We start from the raw sequence: 18,652 nt of genomic DNA on the forward strand, positions 1-18,652 counted from the left end.
TCATTGTCTATAAAAGGGCTAAAATGTAATGTAAAAGGAAAAATCTTCAAGCAGTTTTTATTGAAATTAGTGATCATAGTGAATAACCATGGAGAAATTTAAAGGGCAATCAATCAGTCTTCCAGAATTATAAACACTTTTCAAGGAAAACTCCCTAAAGTGAAATGAAATGATCGTATGTTAGATTTGTAATTTCCCACATGACAGACCATCACCAGAAAATGTGCCCCATGTTCTAATCAGGATCTCCTGAACTGAACCTGGGAAATGACCTCATCTGAAATCTCAGAAGAGCTATTGAGAGGAAGTGAACATTAAATTCAACCCAAATATTGATGTGCATTCTGCATTGTAGAAGCTCTTGCTAGAAGTCAGTGCTTCCAGTTAGTAATTGGCCCTTACGTTGGTTCCCAGATGTCACAATAGACTAGGTTTCTGCATTTATATCAGTCAGTGTTTTCTCAACCCTGCTCTGGTTAACTTATGAAAGGATCAGAATAGGGCCTTCCTGGTGGCACAGGAGTTAAAAACACAGCACTATCAAGCTATCACCAGCCATTGCAGCACTACTTCGATCCTGGCCAAGGAGCTGACCCATATGGCACAGCAGACCTCTCCTGTCTCACCTGCTGCTCCCCTCTGCAGTGTATTTCAGTAGATCTGCCTGTTCTGTTCCCCATTCTCTCTGGTGAATCCTCTCACCCACCCCCACACACCTCTGGCCTACACCCCAGTTTCTTGTACACATAAATAAATAAATCTTTTTTAAAAAAGAAAGGACCAGACCAACCACTATGGAAAGCTGTGTGGAGATTCCTCAACCTACTAAAGATAGAGCTTCCATATGATCCAGCAATTCCACTCCTAGGTATTTACCCAAAGGACACAGAAACATTAATTCCAAAGAGCACCTGCACCCCTATGTTTATAGCAGCACGATTTACAATAGCTAAGCTATGGAAATAACCCAAATGCCCAAAAATAGATGACTGGATCAAGAAGATGTGGCACATATACGCAATGGAATATTACTCAGCAATCAGAAAAGATAAACTCATGCAATTTGCAGCAACATGGATGGAGCTGGAAGGGATCATGCTCAGCGAAATAAGCCAGAAAGAAAAAGAAAAATACCGGATGGTCTCACTCATAACAGGAATCTAGAAAACCTAAATAAGGGACCAGGAAAAGGAATAACTATAAGAAAAAAATCAAAATCAACAAGCAACTATAAACCAGAGACACACTGTGGGAGGTGGCAGGGAAAGAAGGGTTGGGGTCAAAATCAGGGGGTTACAATTGTATGGGGAATATAAAAACAAAAAAAAAGAAAAAGAAAAAGAAAGGACCAGAGTGAACATGTGGGTTCTAACCCCTATGGGCCTATATAGGACTTGGGGTAAATCCCATTCACTCTTTCATTATTGTCCCCCTTCCCCCAGTAATAGTTCAAGTAAGGTGAAATCACGTTTAAAAGAATGTCAAAGCTGAACATCAAGGGAAGAAAAAAGTATATCCTAGGACCCTGGAATGTTCTTTGGGGGGGCAGGCAGATTAGCCTAGTAACTGGTGATAGTGGTAGGGCTGAGGAATTGGGCATTTGACATAGATGTAGCTCTGTACAGCTTTCAAAAGACCTAGATTCACTCTTTCACTTCATCGTCACAACAACCATAGGAGGTATGAAGCAGAGTATTGAATTAAGGACATTGACTTTTGTAAGAAGCTGAGCTGTAACTGGATCCTTCACTCTGGCCAGCCCCAGGGGAAGTTGTCACACCTGTATCTTAACCATCACTGTTGGGATTAGTGATTTCGCTTCCACTCTCCCCTCCTGCCCTTTGACAGAATGTTTTAGATCCAGATGCTATTCATTTTTTAAAATAGAGCAGAAGGCCTTTTGATAAGAAAACATGGAGAAAGAGAAAGAGGAGTGAGTGAGGAAGCAGTGGACAGAGGAGTAAATCGAACTTCCTGGATATCTCCAAACTATCTGATTCAAGTCAGTGGTGCCTCCAGAGTTGGGGCTCCACTGTGCCCCTTCCCGCAGCTGTTTCTCACATTTCCGGCAGCCTTTCTACCCTGCATCAGGACAGCATTGAGCTGAGGGCAGGGTTTATCTCAAGGGCTGGTGGATGGGGAGTGGGGGCATGGGAGACAAATTTCAGAATCTTGTGACGCTTCTGTTTTCTCATTTTTTTAGAAACTGGGAATAAGCAACCTGCCTTGTTTATCTCATGAGTATTTTTTTTTTTTGGTACAAATTACATAATATATTTGGAAAACTACAAATGTCATTAGAATTCCAAGGTGTTGTTTTAACTAGAGACACTGGAAGCCTTGTCACCTCTGTCTGACAGGGTCCTACCCATGGGCGGCACTGTTAGGCTCTGGGATGAATCAGTCCTTCCCTGAGCAAATATTTGTCAAGGGCTTAATATGAGCAAGGATAGATATTAAGGAGCTGCAAGGGAAGCACAGGACAAAGTCTTCACCTCTCAGGAGTTTTAAGCCCACTGAAAAGAAAAGAAGCACTCAGAAAGGGCAGTGTAAAGCCTAAAGTGGACACACTCAAGCTCCAGGTGGGGGTGGCTGACTGGTTTGTGCGAGACAGGGATGAAGCTGGGCTTGACATCTGGGGAGGAGGAGCCTGCAGTTCTAGAGAGCAAAATGTTAATGGTAAGAAAGTGAAAAGTACCATGTGTTAGGCAGTCAGGGAGGAGAGCAGCCTGGCAGGATACAGTGCTTTGGCTGGGGCTTAGGGAGGTAAATTTGAGTAGGTGTTGAGAGGCCTCATAACAGAAGAGGAACTGGGCTTGTCCCATTATTAGTTTTTTTATTACTGCCATAATATGTCACTATAAACTTAATGACTCAATATAATACCCATATGTTATCTCACGATCCTTAGGTGTCTCTTAGGTCAGTCTTCTGATTTAGTGTGGCTGTGTTTTCTAAATAGTTTCTCACAAGGCAAAAATCAAAGTGTTGGTGATGCAGGTTCTTATTCAGAAGCTCTGGGCAGAACTGCTCCCATTCTTACAGATTGTTGGCCAAATGAGTCACCAACAGCCCTGTTTGCTAGCTGAGTATTAACCTAGGAGCAGCCTTTGGTCCTGGAGACTGCCCATGTTTCTTCTCAGGCTTTGCAAGAGCCCTCTTCAGTAATGGTAGATCAAATCCCTTTCCTTCTTAAAATTTAGAGATATTCCAAGATCATAGAGACTTTACCTTCTGCTGTATCTCTCAGACTCCAACTGGAGAAAGTTGTCTGCTCATGTGATTAGATGGGGACTACTGGATAATCTTCCTATTTTAAGGTCACTAGTTCATAATAAACATCTGTGAAGAGCCAGACATTAATACCATTTATTTACAAGTTCCAGGGATTAGGGTGTAGACATGTTGGGGGGCCATTTTAGCGGCTTACACCTCTGTAGTTCATAGAGTATAGTACAGGACTGCCATCCCTTACCCAAAACCTCTGAGCCAGATGTGTTTTTCAGATTTTCAGGTCTTTTTAGATTTCATAAAGGAAAGGTTGTACGATACTATATAATATATAATTATATAACATATAGGTGATTTCTCCTCTAAGTTGTTGTCCCTGCAGTTCCACCACGGTAACACCAGTGGTCCATCTCCCCCACGTCTTGAGATCTTTCTGACCCTATTTTGATCCCTCTCTCTCCCCCTCCCCTGCTGTATGCCTCAGATCTATGGTCAGCTTGCAAATTTTGTCAAAGATCTCTCAAAAGCGAGAGACCTTTAAAACAGTTTATAACCACAAGCACAGGGCCAGATCATTCCCATGGCGGCACCCAGGTAGACATCACTAATTCACTCACTGCAGCGTTCCTTCCTGACCTACCAGGGTAGGCCTTACACCTGTGAACAGGCTGCTCCCAAGAGTCTGCTCAGTCCCAGCTGGAAAGATGCAATTTGTTTGCTGAGATGATTCCTCTTAAGTTTCCTCTGGCTCTAAACTGTCATGATTCTCAACAATACCCATGTCTCTTAGACCTGAAGTTCAGTATTTCCTCCTATCACTACAGCTGTTAAGGGAGAATTCCATACCATTTCAATGGAGAAGCCCCACCACAGGCCTGGGTTTTCCTAGTCAGTGACAGTTAGGTAGGTATGAGAGCCAAGGTGGACACAATCTCATTTCTGGAAATAAAGCACAAATTCTGTCTTCCCCAGTCACATGGCAATGCTATCCTAGCTGTTTTTCACTACAGTCTCCACCTAGACTCAAAACTGTTACCTCTTGGCTTACCTGGGAAATAGCTAATTTTCTCACATGTAATAAATGTAGAGTTATACCCTCCCCTCAGGGAACCAGACAGTAGGCGGCCCAATCTGCAGATTTGCACTTAGATTATTTTATACAATGGCACAGTGATTTATTTTCTATCTTTGCTAGCTCATGGCTTTATACAAGGAAATCCTTTCTAGCATCCTTTCTAGCACAATGAAAGGTTAGCCTTAATTCTAAGGGTGAGGCATTTCTCAGCAAATCTGGGTTTTGTTTTGTTTTGTTTAAAGATTTATTTATTTATTTATTTATACAAGCATTGGGTACAGTCAGCAGCGTGGGAGGGTGAGAGAATTCACCAGAGCCAGAGCAGAGAGTAGAACAGGCAGAAGGACCGAGGTACACTGCTGAGGGGAGCAGCAGGCGGCAGGAGAAGTCTGAGCGCCATGTGGGACCCTCCCCTGGCAGCTGGGGATTGAGCCAGCGCTGCGGAGGCTGTGGGCAGCTTCGCAACCCAGCGCTCAACCGTTGCACCACCGAGGAGGCCCGCAAATCTGGGTTTTTGAGAAGAGTTGTTTGGTCCCCACTTTGGAGGGGACCAAACTTGAGGTCTAGTCTCAGAGCATCTTTCTACACATTCGGGATAATCTTTGTAAAAGATTTTTTAAGAATATATTTATGTTGGTTTAAATTTGTTTTACCTAGCAGATAGCCAAAAGTCAGCCCCCCTAATTAAGTACCAAACACCAGGAAACTGCACTGCAGGCCCAGTGTAAGACCTGTAGTCTAGGATGAGGTTTCAGTCCTCAGATGCAGCTCAGGGACTGGGGCACATCCTTTAAGGAATCCATTCCACTATGTGTGCTAAAATTAGCAACACTGTTTCTTCACCAAGGGAAACTGAGAAGATTTATAAACAGGAGGATGCTTACTCAGTATCATCTGATGGAAGTAGCTAGAATTATCCCTGGAAGTCCTACCCTAATAAGATCTGGTTTTATCATGAGCCCCACCTTGGTCCCTTTCATTTTCTACATAAATAATTAGAGGCAAAGGAACCTGGGTAATTTGTGCAACCGAGAAAGAAGCTGAAGTGATGCCTAGATTACAGTGCAATGCATGATTTCTATTCTGCCAGCCTGGTGTCCTCTACAAAATACCTGCCTTGACCTTGTTTCTGGCAATGAAAATAGTGTGGAAAACTCAGAACTGATACTCTGCATAAGATTAGTGAGTGTTGTGGCTCTCAGTGAATCACAGTTAACACTTACTGTTATTGGTGCCTATCACTGAAGAGAGATGATAGTAAATATCAGGATTTAGCTGTCACCCAGCCAGGATCTGAGACATGCGGGTTGGGAAGCAGATGCCATTCCCAGGTGAAGACAAACTGATGAGTTAATAGGAACCAGAGTATGTGACAGGTGCAGGATGTGAACAGATACACCCTCATTCTGGGAAAATTAAGAGCACCCACAGCTGATTGGGGATCCTTAGGAAGCCTCAACATGGGCAGCCCTCTGAATACAGTGTTTTTCTCCCTCTCCTGCAAAAGAATTTGGAAGAAAAAAGAATAGTTCTGAGTGTCATTGTGAGAGTGACATGAGAATGCTAATTCAAAGATCAGCCCCTTTGAGGTTTTTCTGCTTATATGTAATCTATAGGTTGGAAACTCATTAATCACTAGACTGTCCTTGTCCCATAGGGGACCTTACATAAAACTGTATCTGCTCACTTTTAGATTTTATTACCAAAGAATTTCTCCTTGTTCTTACAGAAATGGCCTTCAGCTGGTAGGCCATATTGCAAAACAGGAGATTAAAAAATTAGAAAAGAGTCATCCCAGGTTCAAGCATACCCCACAAACATACCCCAAAGACCTTGAGGCTGGCAGGTTAAAAAGATTTTTCCTCTTTATAGCTTCATTAATCAAGTGGAGTTAAAGGCAAGACCTCTTGCCCTTCTACCTTCATCATACACAAGTGAGTACATGTGTGCACCCCCACATATAATACACACACAAACACACTTCCCATACTAATCCCAAAATGCTGATATGTGTCAATTCACAATAACAACTGATAACAAAAATACATACTAAATAGTACATTTTGATACTAAAATTGACATTGAAACCTTGGTAGTTTTCAGATATACTTTTAAGTGTCATTCTAACTCACAGCAATAGGTTCCCATCAGTAGACAGCAGTGAAGAAGCAACCTGTTAAATGTTTTTTTGACATACCGAAAGAATTTACCTTACATCTTCCTTCTTCTATATACCCATTCCAAACCCATATTAAGCTCACTATCTACTCTGAAACCAGCACTTCCTTGAAAGAGTAGAAAAGAACATGCTGAATTTTTAGGGGCCACTTACTCACCTCAAGATGCTACTGCAGAGCAATCAAAATTTGGGTTTTATGTGATTCGGGCTTTCTGTGAAGAGTGAAAAGCATGGCCGCCTCCCCTGGTGGCGCAGGTGGTTGAGTGCAGCGCTGTGAAGCTGTCTGCAGCCTCTGCAGTGCCAGCTCGATACCGGCCGGCTGGCGAGGGTCCCACATGGTGAAGCAGACCTTTCCTGTCTCGCCCGCTGCTTCCCTCAGCAGTGTATTTCATCAGTCTGCCTGTTGTGTTGCCCCTGTTCTGTTGTCTCTGGTGAATCCTCTCACCCTCCCATGCATCTGGCCTGTACCCCAGTTCTTGTATAGATAAATAAATCTTAAAAAAAAAGGGGGGGGGGCAAAAAGCAGTGGCAGAACTCAGCTCCATAGGTCATTTAATCCTTAGGTGAGTATGGAAGCTTAGTTAGAAGATGAGGTGAAGTCTGCACTGGAATCTGGAGTAGACGCTCTGACCAGGGTTTGGTGGAGCCATCGTGGTGTTTCCAGGCTCCTGTATGCAGGCAGCCACATTGCCAATCCCTGAAATGGAGTCAGGTTCATCTTATAACAGGGAGCCCACTGTAAACAGAATGGGGAAAGTATCCCTAAAATGTAAGCCAAAATTTTGAGTAGTGAATTGGATCTGAAAAAAAGAGTAGGTCTTAACCTAGCGTTTTGTTTTCAAAAGTAAGCTTTAATCTATAAATTCATTTTTATTTTCACCATAAAAATTGAGTGCTGAAAATAGTCATCTTATTGGGATTCTGATTTGTCTGAATTAAAGGACTTGGCATTTGATTGCACAGCCCTACTTTTAAGTAGAGTAATAGTAACAGAATGATATGTTTTTCAAGCTAGTTTAAAGTTATTATGCTTAGAATAGGGGTCTCCCTTGTGGCCCAGAGGTTAAAGACACAGTGCTATCAAGGTATCACCAGCTGCTGTAACATGAGTTCGGTCCCTGACCAAGGAGATAACCCACATGGTGCAGCAGACCTCTCCACTCTCACCTGCTGCTCCTGTCAGCAGTGGATTTCAGTATATCCACCTGTTCTGCTCCCCACTCTGTTTCTGGTGAATCCTCTTACTCCCCACACCTCTGGCCTGCACCCCAGTTCTTGTATGCATAAATAAATAAATCTTTTAAAAATATGATTAGAATAATCCTCATATGACATATAGTCTACAGAGGGAGATACTATTTATAACCATATAATATTGGTGTTGCTAGAAGCAAATTTTGATAATCTGATTACGTAAATTTGAATTGTTGTACTTCTAAGTTTAATGCTAGTTAAATATATACTCAGCATCCTTTAGTCAATGCAGATGGACTCTCTCCCAAGTCTAGCCAGACTGTACTGATTAGAGAGTCATTCTGATCACGTGGTTGCAGGAAAGCCACTTGCTTCTGATGTCATTGATTTCAAGATTTTTCTCTTTTCTTTTGGAGCTTTGCATAAATGTGCCATGGCAGTTTTATTTATTTATTTATTTTTTAAAAGTTTATTTACTTTTTATACCAGAACCGGGGTATAGGTCAGATGCGCGGGAGGGTGAGAGGATTCACCAGAGACAAAGCAGCGGGGAACAGAACAGGCAGACAGACTGAAATACACTGCTGAGGGGAGCAGTGGGCGAGACAGGAGAGGTCTGTCACGCCATTTGTGTCTCTCCACAGCTGGCGGGGATTGATCCGGCACTGCCAAGGCTGCAGACAGCTTCACAGCGCTGTGCTCAACCGCCTGCACCACCAGGGCAGGACTTTATTTTTAAATAAAGCAAATGTGAAAAAGATAAGATTGCTTTAACTCTGCCTATACAGTTAAAGCAGCTGCAGAAGTTTCTGTGATGTCGTGATAGGAGGTGACTGCTGTGCTGTGGCTCCATACATGACAACAGACACATGTTCTCTCAGGCATCCCATGTACAGAGCAAGCTTAGACACCAAGAGGACATGGGTTCACCTCCTTTCTCTTATTACAGGTCATTAGTTCTTTGGTAAAGGGATAATTACTTTTACCAATCACCCTTCTGGAGTTGATTTGAAAATCAAACAGTATACTTGAAGGCCCAAAAATTCTGTAATTAAGTAGATGGGTAGTTTTCTTTCCTTGTGTTGCAAATAGGAATAATTAAAGACATATTCCTAGAACATAGCATCATGTCCAGAGAGGAGGGTGTGACCTCCTCTCTAAGGCTCCTCCTCACCCTGGGAATGCTGATGGCAGCGTCTTGCCAGAACTTGTCTTTCACTGTATTGGCATCACAAATCATCACTTTTCAACCAGTAATCTGGCTGTTTCTTAATAGAGGAACTCTCAGATCATGATACTTTTCAGCCTATTGCATTGTTCTTGGTTTAGCTCATGGATTTGTGTATGTAAGTGTATCCAAACAAACATGCTTTCCTTGGTGCAAGTAAAGAAAAGCAAGTCTAAATGAACATCCTCAAATTATTTTAATGCTTTGGAATAATGGCAAATCTTGGTTCACCCTGAAAATCAGAATTTTTATAAATGTGGTTATTAGTATGTATGGATAGTTTTAGAATTTATAGTATCTTTTAGACACAGAATTATTTGAATAGAAGTGCCTCTCTCTGGGATGGTTGTTAAATGAATCAACTATTTATGCTAAGAATCTGCTACTCAAGAACCAACTTTGAGCTTTGATATACTAAAAACAAAGCCTAACACTTCAAAGAAAGGATGCCAGCTCTGTCTGGTACCAGCAGATGGTGCTGACAGCCACAGTGGTCCCTCCGGTTCATTGTCTGCTCATGTGTCTGGGCTGAGTTTTGAGTTTTCAGGAAGGCAGTTACCCCATCCTGTATGATTAAGTGCAAAAACATGAGCATCGTGAAAGCGCTAATAAGAAAAGGCATATGATGGTAGAAAAAAAAAATTAAGGTAATTAAAAAAACAAGTGGTAGGAAAACAATGTTGTATGTATACATGAGATGAATATTTCAGATGAGGGAATAATTCTAAGGGACAAATAAATCATATCATAGTCTAAAGTGTGGTGTTTATGCAAATGACACTAATTGGTGTTTGACAAAGTAGACAGCACTTGGAATCTATGAGTGAGAAGAGCTATGTCTGGAGCCTATTAACATGATGCTAATTCAGGAAACTACTAAGAGTTTGTTCAAGAGCTTAAAGTCTGAGCATGGTAGAGGCACAGCTAGCAAAAACTCAGTCCAAATCTCTGCTAGTTCATAGGTCCAGCTCCTTCTGCAGCAGGCAAGGCTGGGAGCACAGATAGTGAAGTCGCAGCATCGTTTATTATACCGGAGGGGGTATCAAGGTCTCCTAATTTTCAGCATTGAATTAACTGATTGTTTTTGCAAAATGATGCCCCACAGATCTTATATCACCAAGGAAAAGGGGAGTGAGTCTGTGCTTTAAGCGCACATTCATTATGGTGGAAATGTATTCAGAAAATGGATACTGGATACAAGCCCTTCACAGTCACCTTGGACTTTTGAGCAGACATACTTATGTAAGGCCTGTTGGGACAGTTCTAACCTGTTCATAAATAGAGGGTTACTGAACTGTACTGTTTCAGATGCAGAACAGCTATGTGTCCTTTTATAATATTAAAATTTAAATGAGCTAGAATAGGGCAAAGAACAATTGTGAAGCCTAGAGGATGCATTATTTTGCTAAGTAATGAACATGAAATCTTTTGTCCTACATCTCATTTTTCTAGCATTATAATGTGGACATAGTGAGGAAAACACAAGCTCTGGCACAAACCAGTATGTGATCCCAATTCTCCTGAGAATACCTGTCTTCGCCTACATTGCACCTAAAGGCGCCCATCCATCAGAGGTGTTGTGAGGAGTGAAAACAATACTAGTCACCAACACAATGCCTGGTCATAACAGGCTATCGGTGATTCATAGCAATCAGTGGAATGACCATTAATAGCACTCTCCTGATTAGGAAAAAGTCTCAGGAGAGAAGATGAAATGAGCCACCTGCAGTTTTATGAGTTTATTTAGATTAAGTTGAGACTACCAGATGGGGAGGAAGAGGGTGGAAAGTAAAGGGAGGAGGGGCCCAATGGACCGTAGTGAGGACTACAGGTGTGCTGGTGGTAGGTGTGATGTGGCGGCATATATTTAAAGAGTTATCACCCTATATCTCTAAATGATATATGGTGCTGTAAACCAATAAAAAATAATTCAATTAAAAAACACATTAGAAGTTCATCTTTTTCCTTATAACATCCAGGTAGACATCTGGTCCAGGAGGATCCAGACTCACACATTCAGGGACTCATGATTTAGGTGGCTCTGTCTTCATGGTGGTGTGACTGTTGTCACAATTCCCACCCAGAGGAAATGGGAAGTGGCCTGGAGGCAGGTGTGAAGAGGGTTTGAAGGGCTTGCATAAGAAGTGGCAAATACTAATTGTTGCCTGCACTATATGACTTAAAGATAAATTATTTACAAGGGCACACCTAGGTGCTAGACTGCTGGGAAATGCAGTGTAGGTGGGAAACCATATGCCCAGCTACTGTGAAAAATGGGCACAATGTGAGGTAACCCCACTTGTGTATTCCTGGGCAGCAATGACCCTAAGTACCCTCAGTGTTTCATATTGAATCCTAGTACCAACCTTTTTCTGGCAGTTTTGATCTGTGCCAAAATTCAGGAGTGGGTCCTCAGCAAAAAGCATGTAAGTCATGTGTTGTGGAGGGGTGCTATATGCAACTGTATAGGGCATTTGTCTACTCAGGCTGGGACTTGGTCCAGACTCGGCACTCAGATAGGAACAGGGTGGCAGAGGCCTGTGTAACTGACCTGGCCTTCAGAGGCACCCAGTGTGATGCCAGCTGGGTCATTATGCCAGAGGGGTTAGCATACAGCAGGCAGGAATGAAGGAGGGAATCCAGGCAGTGTGTCTGGGAATTCCACTGGCAGGAGCTATCTCCTGGGAAATCCATCTAGAACAGCTGAAACCTACATGGTGGGCTGGGTAATGAGGGCAGGAGGAGGAGAGGAGTGTGATCAGGCAGGGAAACTGGGCTTGGCTCCCAGGCACCAAACTGGTATTCCAGGCATGCCTCCATCCTAGAGGGGGAACAAGGCTTGATTAAATAGCAGAGACTAAGTGTTTTCTCTGGTCTGACCTAAAACAGGGGATGGAGTAGAGCAGGGATTGAGAGGAAGAAGAAAATTTAAATTAGGGAGTAATGTTAATGTCTAGAAGTCATCCTAGAGGCCCCAGGGGCAAGCTCAAGCTGGGAGCAAGACGCACAAATACACTTGTCATAAGCAAACAACAATTTCTGAGCTCCTGGGCAATAATTCATTTCTAAGCCTTGGAAATGGGGAGGCTGAGGCTTCACACAGCAGCTGCTTCTGTCAGGGTTGGCTTGGGAACACAGGTGTCCATGAGAAACTTTGGTGGATCCAGCTGTCGAGTTGGGGACAACACTAGGGAACGTAGAAATGAAGAAAGCATGAATGGATTATCTTCTGAAATTGCATTGCAGCTCTAAATGGCATAAAAATTTGTTTCATTTAATTTTTAGTCACCCTCCTGTTCCCCAAGAAATATTGAACAAATGTTGGCAGATTCTATCAATCGTATGAAGGCATCTGGATTTCACCAGGTAAAAGACTTATATTCTGTCTTCAGGGGGCTAAATGCATAGCCATTTCCACTAATGTTTCACAGGCTGGTGTATCAGTCTCATGCAGACATGTAATTAAGCAGCAGAATGTGAAATTTGTCTTAAAGGCTTGTGAGTATAGCTATTCATCTTTACCTACTTATCTGGAGTTGGAACAGTCTTAAGTATCATGGAAATAACAGATGCCAAGACGTATCTGCTAAACTCACCCAAGATCTCAAGCAATGACGCTGTCCTGGGCAGCTGCAGACACAGAGGGAAGACTGATTTTGGAGTATGACAGGCAAAGCATTGACCTTGGCAAGAATCTGTGAATTCAGATAAAGTTCCTTTTGTGTTTGTGGCTTTGTGATCAGCAGCTTCTTATGCACCGGTGTCAACTATGCCAGTATCTTTTGGGCACACAGAACACTCCCATCCATCTGGATGGGACATCCCGCTGGATTGTTGCCGCATCCTTATTTAGCTCACAGCAAATGAGGTATAGGCCGGCACTTAAAATCTTAGGATTTGACCCACAGAAATTCTGAAAAAGTGGATGCAGGCTGTAGAGTGAAGGGTCTGCATCATCACAGGTCTGAGGTCATGGCTGTGGTGGAGGCCAGTCTGCAATCTGAGCTCCTGTGGACAACAGAATCGATTTCTTCACTCCTCTGTAGGGACATGCATGAACTGAGAGAGCTCACACTTTTGAGACTTCAATAAATCATGATGAATTTTTTGGAGCTATAGTCCTGGTATGCATACTGCTGATATATTATGTACTTTCTTTCTAAAACCACAGCAATAGTGTCTAAAGGAAATTTTCAGTGTATATCATTTTAAATAAGGACAGATGAGAAAAACAGTGTCATTTATTCAACCAATGTTTATTGAGTTTCACCTATATGTTAGCCACTGTTAAGGGCTTTGAAGAAGGTGAATCAAACAGAAGAAATCCCTACTCTTGAGAAGCTGATGTTCTGGCTGGGGGAGTCAGACAATAAACATTTCTATGAAGTCAGGTGACCGTAAGTGCTAAGGAGGAAAATAAGGCAGGACAAGGGAGCTGAGGAATGATGAGAGGATATTCAGAGAAGGCCAGGCCTAGAAGGTGATACCGAAGGGGTGAGGAGGGACCCTGTGGAAAACTGGGGAGAGTGTATTCCAGACAGAGGGAAGAGCAAGGATGAAGGCACAGAGGCAAGAGCTTGCTTAACACAGCGGATGAATGTCACAGAGGCTAGTTAATGAGAAGGGGGAGAAAGGTGGAGAAACCATGTATGTGTTCTGTGGTCCTTGCAAGGAATTTGGTATCTAAGTGTTGTTTCCAGCCATGACTCAAAATGAGATCATTTGGAGAATGAGTTTAGCTGGAAAGAGAAGTGGTCAGAAGCACCACAGAATTTAGACTGGGTCTGAGGTCTCTTGCCTCTAAAGCAAATGGGGTGGACTAGATCGTGGTTCTCACATATTTTCAGATGTGACACAGCCAGACTTGCACATTTCCACATGCTCTCATGAGCGAGCCCGAAGCCATATGCCATTCATTCCTCCTTCCCTAACTGAAGAAGTTATATCAATTCAAGAAAATGAATGAGTACTTACTAATTTCTCTGTTAGACAAAGGTAATGAAGTAGGCTTCCTACTTCCAGAGTGAGGGTCTAATGAGGAAACTTCCTCATGAGGAACTGCTTGCATCCGCAAGTACAGATGACAGGCTTTCTACAGACACATCCACACCTTGATGTTGAGCGTCCAGACCACTGTCTAATTTTTGTCCTTTTGTCCCTTCACTCCAAGTGATTGCCTGATTTTCCCAGGCCTGGTCACAGTCCCCATCCTACCCTGCAATACTCTTCTAAAAGACATAATGATGATTTTCTAAATAAAGACCAACTTGTAAAGTATTTGCTAAAATACTTTCCTGGAGGAATTCTTAGAGAAACTCTGAGCAAGTTCTTAAACTTTCCAATTGCTTTGAGTAAATTCAATTGCCAGAGCCTATTCCATCTGTTATTACTTTCTGAAACTCATTCATGTGTCTCCTTTTCCACTGTCCCATATATAAGTACACCGCAGATTTAAAAGGAACATGACTTACTAAATATAGCATATCAGCATCATCTTATCAACCAAGGACCTGCATTATTATTTACTTAATATTTTTCCAAAGCAAACTCACTTTGTAAACTGTCTGCTTATCCTAAGCAACAATATCCACGCTATCATATTTTAATGCAATATCTATATCTTTTCTAGTCATTTAAAAATAAGTACGTATGGGGCCTCCCCAGTGGCGCAGCGGTTGAGCGCTGGGTTGCGAAGCTGCCCGCGGCCTCTGCGGCGCCGGTTCGATTCCCGGCTGCTCCTCGGCCACCGGAGGAGGGTCCCACATGGCGCGCAGACCTCTCCTGCCGCCCGCTGCTCCCCTCAGCAGTGTACTTCGGTCCTTCTGCCTGTTCTGCTCCCCGCTCTGGCTCTGGTGAATTCTCTCACCCTCCCGCGCTTCTGACTGTACCCAGTGCATGTATAAACAAAACAAACAAACAAACCAGCAAAACAAATAAATAAAGCATGCCTCTATTAAAAAAAAAATAATAAGTACGTATGCATGTCAGAGATGAACAAAACTCAACTTTAATTTTTTTTCCCATTTAAGCTTATAAATTGCCCGCAGCACTCACATATTTCAGGGTTGTAAATAGCTTCAGTTACTGGGTGGCAAATTTCAACAGCCATTTCAAACCACAGAAATCTGTGTTTTGGTTTTTATAATACTAGCAGACAAAGGGGGCTTGGCTCTAGGCAGGAAAAGAATGTAAGGATAAAATGAAAACAGTAAATGCAAAATGTTTAGTTACTTCTGAAGTGAAGAGCAGATTGTGAATTATCACCATGTTCTATGTCAACTGAGATTTGTGACTTCCCACAGTGAAGGAAAACAACTTTTACCACATCAAGGTTTATATTTTAGTTGTGAGACAATTCAACAGTAAGACAGTCTTTATCTTTCTATAGTAAAACACAAAAGAAGAAAATCTGTCATTTTTGTGATAAAGAACCCAGCCGACTTTTTTTTGACCTCAGCTTGTTTCATTCTTTACTAGTCAAGGCTTTTATTCAGTTACTGAGTTGTTAGTTTGCTTGTGAGCACTCAGAAGCTGTATCAAAAATGCAAAGTGCTATTTAGGTCTGAGTTGGTATGTTACTTCCTTGTTAGTTAAAAACAAATTCTCTTGACTGCACATGAAGCCACAGAATAATATACTTACAAAGGGGTTATGTGGTAACTGTTATGTTATATATATTTCACGACAAATAAACCCCACCAAATTCCTTTTTAAAGGAAGACTTGCATTTCTTATATTTTCCCTTCTCACAGAGCATGCTTTTTAAAAAAGAAATAGTTTTCTGTTATTGTTTCAAAAACAGAAAAATATTCTTTGTTGAGCCACCTAAAATCAAGTGTAAGCGCCACACCCCCAGGTACATGGGTGAAGGGCATGTGGAGGTACAGCTGAGATGGCTCAGGAATGCGCTGCTCTCCTGTGGAAGCTGCCGTGCTGTAGTGTTTACTCCAGTGCCAGGAAACGGCCTTTAGCCACCACCTCAGGGAATTCATTTTGACGCAGATAAGTGCTAAGTCTGAGGGAAATGAATATTTATTGAGTTCTTACTATGTGTTACACACTTTGCTACCCACTTTAAAATATTGAACCCTCATCATAACTGTGTGTGTGAAATATTTTTAATTTTCTAATTTTACTTAGGGGGAAAGAGCTGAGAGAGTTCTAGTAGCCAACAAGTTGTATAACTAGGCTGTGGTGATCTGGCTGCAGGTCTGGCAGCTACCAAAGCCTGGGCCTTACCCACAACACCAGACTGCCTCCCCAGGGGACAGAGGGTGTGCAATGGAAACCTGGAGTTCCGCATGCCCTCCTTGGGCAGAAAACTATGGGAATGCAGACAAATGTTTGCCTTTTTATAAACTAAGGTATAACTGATGACGCATAATACTGTATTAGTTTCAGGTGTGCAAACGTCATGCTTTGTTATCTCACACATTAAGAAATGTGTACCACAATATGTCTGTTTAACATCCTATTTGTTTTTTTAAACAGAAGAAAGAATCCATGAAGAAAACACAAGATGAAGAAATAAAGCAAGTAGAGGATGAGAAAACCAAGCAGATTTATAAGAGCTGGAGGGAAGACTCGGAGTGGCAGGCTTCCTGTGAGTGCCCCAGCCTCCCGGCCCCTGTGTCTCTCTAGGGTGACATGCTCACTTAATTAAATGATCCATTGGGGAAACACTTAATGTGGTCATTGAGAGATATTTTCACACTAAATTGTTACTCAAAGGGTTATGAGCTCCTTGTTGAATAGAAGGAAGTTTTTCAATTCAACTTTGCACTATAAAAATTAGACTATATCGAAGTGACAGAAGGGTATAGAGCTATGAAGAAAAACAAGTTTTGGGAGAGTGTTTAATGGCCTTAGAGTATGTTTTCATCTTTTAATCTTAGAGAAGAAGAAAGCAAAATAGTATGAAAGATGTCCTATGTTAAAACATCTAAGGAAATAAAGGAAAAATTGGAAGGTTATTAACATGTTAATATTAGTTTTCTTGGACAGGTGGGGTTTGTGATTATTTCTCTGAAATCATCTTGTTATTCTGTATTTTTCTAAATTTTCGACAGTGAACACATCTTAACTCGGTTTCAGAAGAGCTCAGGCTTACAGACTGGGACTATCTGCTTCCTCCCAAGTCCATGGCCCAGCCCTGACTCCTTTGTAAGTTAGCACTGCCGAGATGCCCTCCTCAGGAACTCGTCAGTGCATATGGAGGCAGGGCAGACATGCCCAGGGAACGCAGGAAATTCAGGTTTGAAACAGGTCTGCAAAGAAGCCTGTAGGCCACTTGAGGAAGAGAACAGGGACAGGAAAGTGAGAATCCTAAATTGAACCTTAGTGACATTACAACAAACATCATTAATATGTCAACTTTTGTGAAATGAAAATATTTGCAGGAGCCATTCATTTCTACACCATGAAATCCTATGGTAATGAAAAATTGTTGGCATCTTTGAAGTCAAACATTACAGTCATGCCCAAAGTGTAAATACACTCAATAAATATTGTTCTTAGATCCCTTATTAGAGTCCTTTAATACCATGTTGCTAAAATAAAACAAAATGGTAAGCTGTCTATTTTACAAAGTGATACTAAAAGGCAGCCCTGGGGAAATTTTATGTATACCAACATCTTCTCCAATTACCTATGATCAAAATATCACTATTTTTTTTTTTCCCCCCTTTGGTCTGTTTGGCCAACTCATGTTTGGTTCAGCTCAGAGGTGGTCTCAGAGTGTTACCACCTTGCTGCTCTGTCACTCTGTCCCCAGCCACAGCACTGAGGAGGTCCTGCTGGCCCAACCTTTGCTAGCGGCTCAGGCTACATAACGTCCCGAATTTGGGTGTGTGAGGGACATGACATCACCTCTGATGACTGAACACTCCGCACCCCTTGTGCCACAAGCTGGATACTCACTCAGGCTCCAGCTCATCATTTAGCCTTGCCAACTGCAGGAAATTCTTCAACATGTGGTTTTTAATTTCTGTCTCGTCCCTTCTCCTCTTTCTTCTTGCTCTCTCTCGGAAAAGTCCCCAAACTCCTGTATAGAAAGAGGAATGCTGCAGGGCCTCCCTGGTGGTGCAAGGAGTTAAGATGCAACCTATGAAGCTATCTGCAGCCTTTGCAGCACGAGTTCGATCCCCAGCCAGGGAGATACCCACATGGCGCAGTTTTTACCCCAGTAAAACCTCTGGCCTTTACCCCAGTTCTTGTATGCATAAATAAACAAATCTTAAAAAAAAAAAAAGAGGAATGTTGCAGCGAATGCTGGGCACTTCTCAACGTGCAAGCCCTATCTATCTGAATCATAGGTGTTGGCAGTGATTGTGCATTACTGTCAGCGGATGACAACATCTGCTGAAAGCCTGCTCTGGTGACCATCTGCAGCTCTGGTGACTATCTGCAGTGCTGACTCACCAGCCAGCTGTGTGACTGATGAGTTCCTTCTCAAACCCCATTGTTTTTCTAGTGCGGAAATCCAAAGCTGCCGATGAGAAGAGAAGATCCTTAGCTAAACAAGCCCGGGAAGACTACAAGCGCTTATCCCTAGCAGCCGAAAAAGGAAGTAGTGGTGAAGGGCGCCCAAGTATTCCACAGAAAACAAAAAGACCCCCTCTTCCACCCAAGCCTCTGTTCCTGAGCCCAGTAGGACTCCTTCCACAACTTAGGTAAGAAGCCACAAAGGTGGGTTTAAGCATAAACATTGAAATGGGCTGATTAAAGGCAAGTTGCATGATGGGCC

The 18,652-nt window shown here is 42.4% G+C and overlaps 1 protein-coding gene across 1 annotated transcript in view; it reads left to right on the top strand.

Annotated features, from left to right (window-relative positions):
• SH2D4A (SH2 domain containing 4A) overlaps positions 1 to 18,652 on the top strand; it is a gene marked incomplete at both ends in the record, with an annotated part of 45,571 nt that overhangs the window by 13,706 nt on the left and 13,213 nt on the right. Inside the window, 3 exons of the mRNA XM_084231043.1 lie at positions 12,193 to 12,273; positions 16,399 to 16,510; positions 18,380 to 18,578. Coding sequence (XP_084087169.1) covers positions 12,193 to 12,273; positions 16,399 to 16,510; positions 18,380 to 18,578 — 392 coding nt within the window. The remainder of the gene's footprint in view (positions 1 to 12,192; positions 12,274 to 16,398; positions 16,511 to 18,379; positions 18,579 to 18,652) is intronic.

The sequence above is a fragment of the Talpa europaea genome (assembly GCF_964194135.1).
Source record: "Talpa europaea genome assembly, chromosome: 4".
NCBI classification, from domain to species: domain Eukaryota; kingdom Metazoa; phylum Chordata; class Mammalia; order Eulipotyphla; family Talpidae; genus Talpa; species Talpa europaea.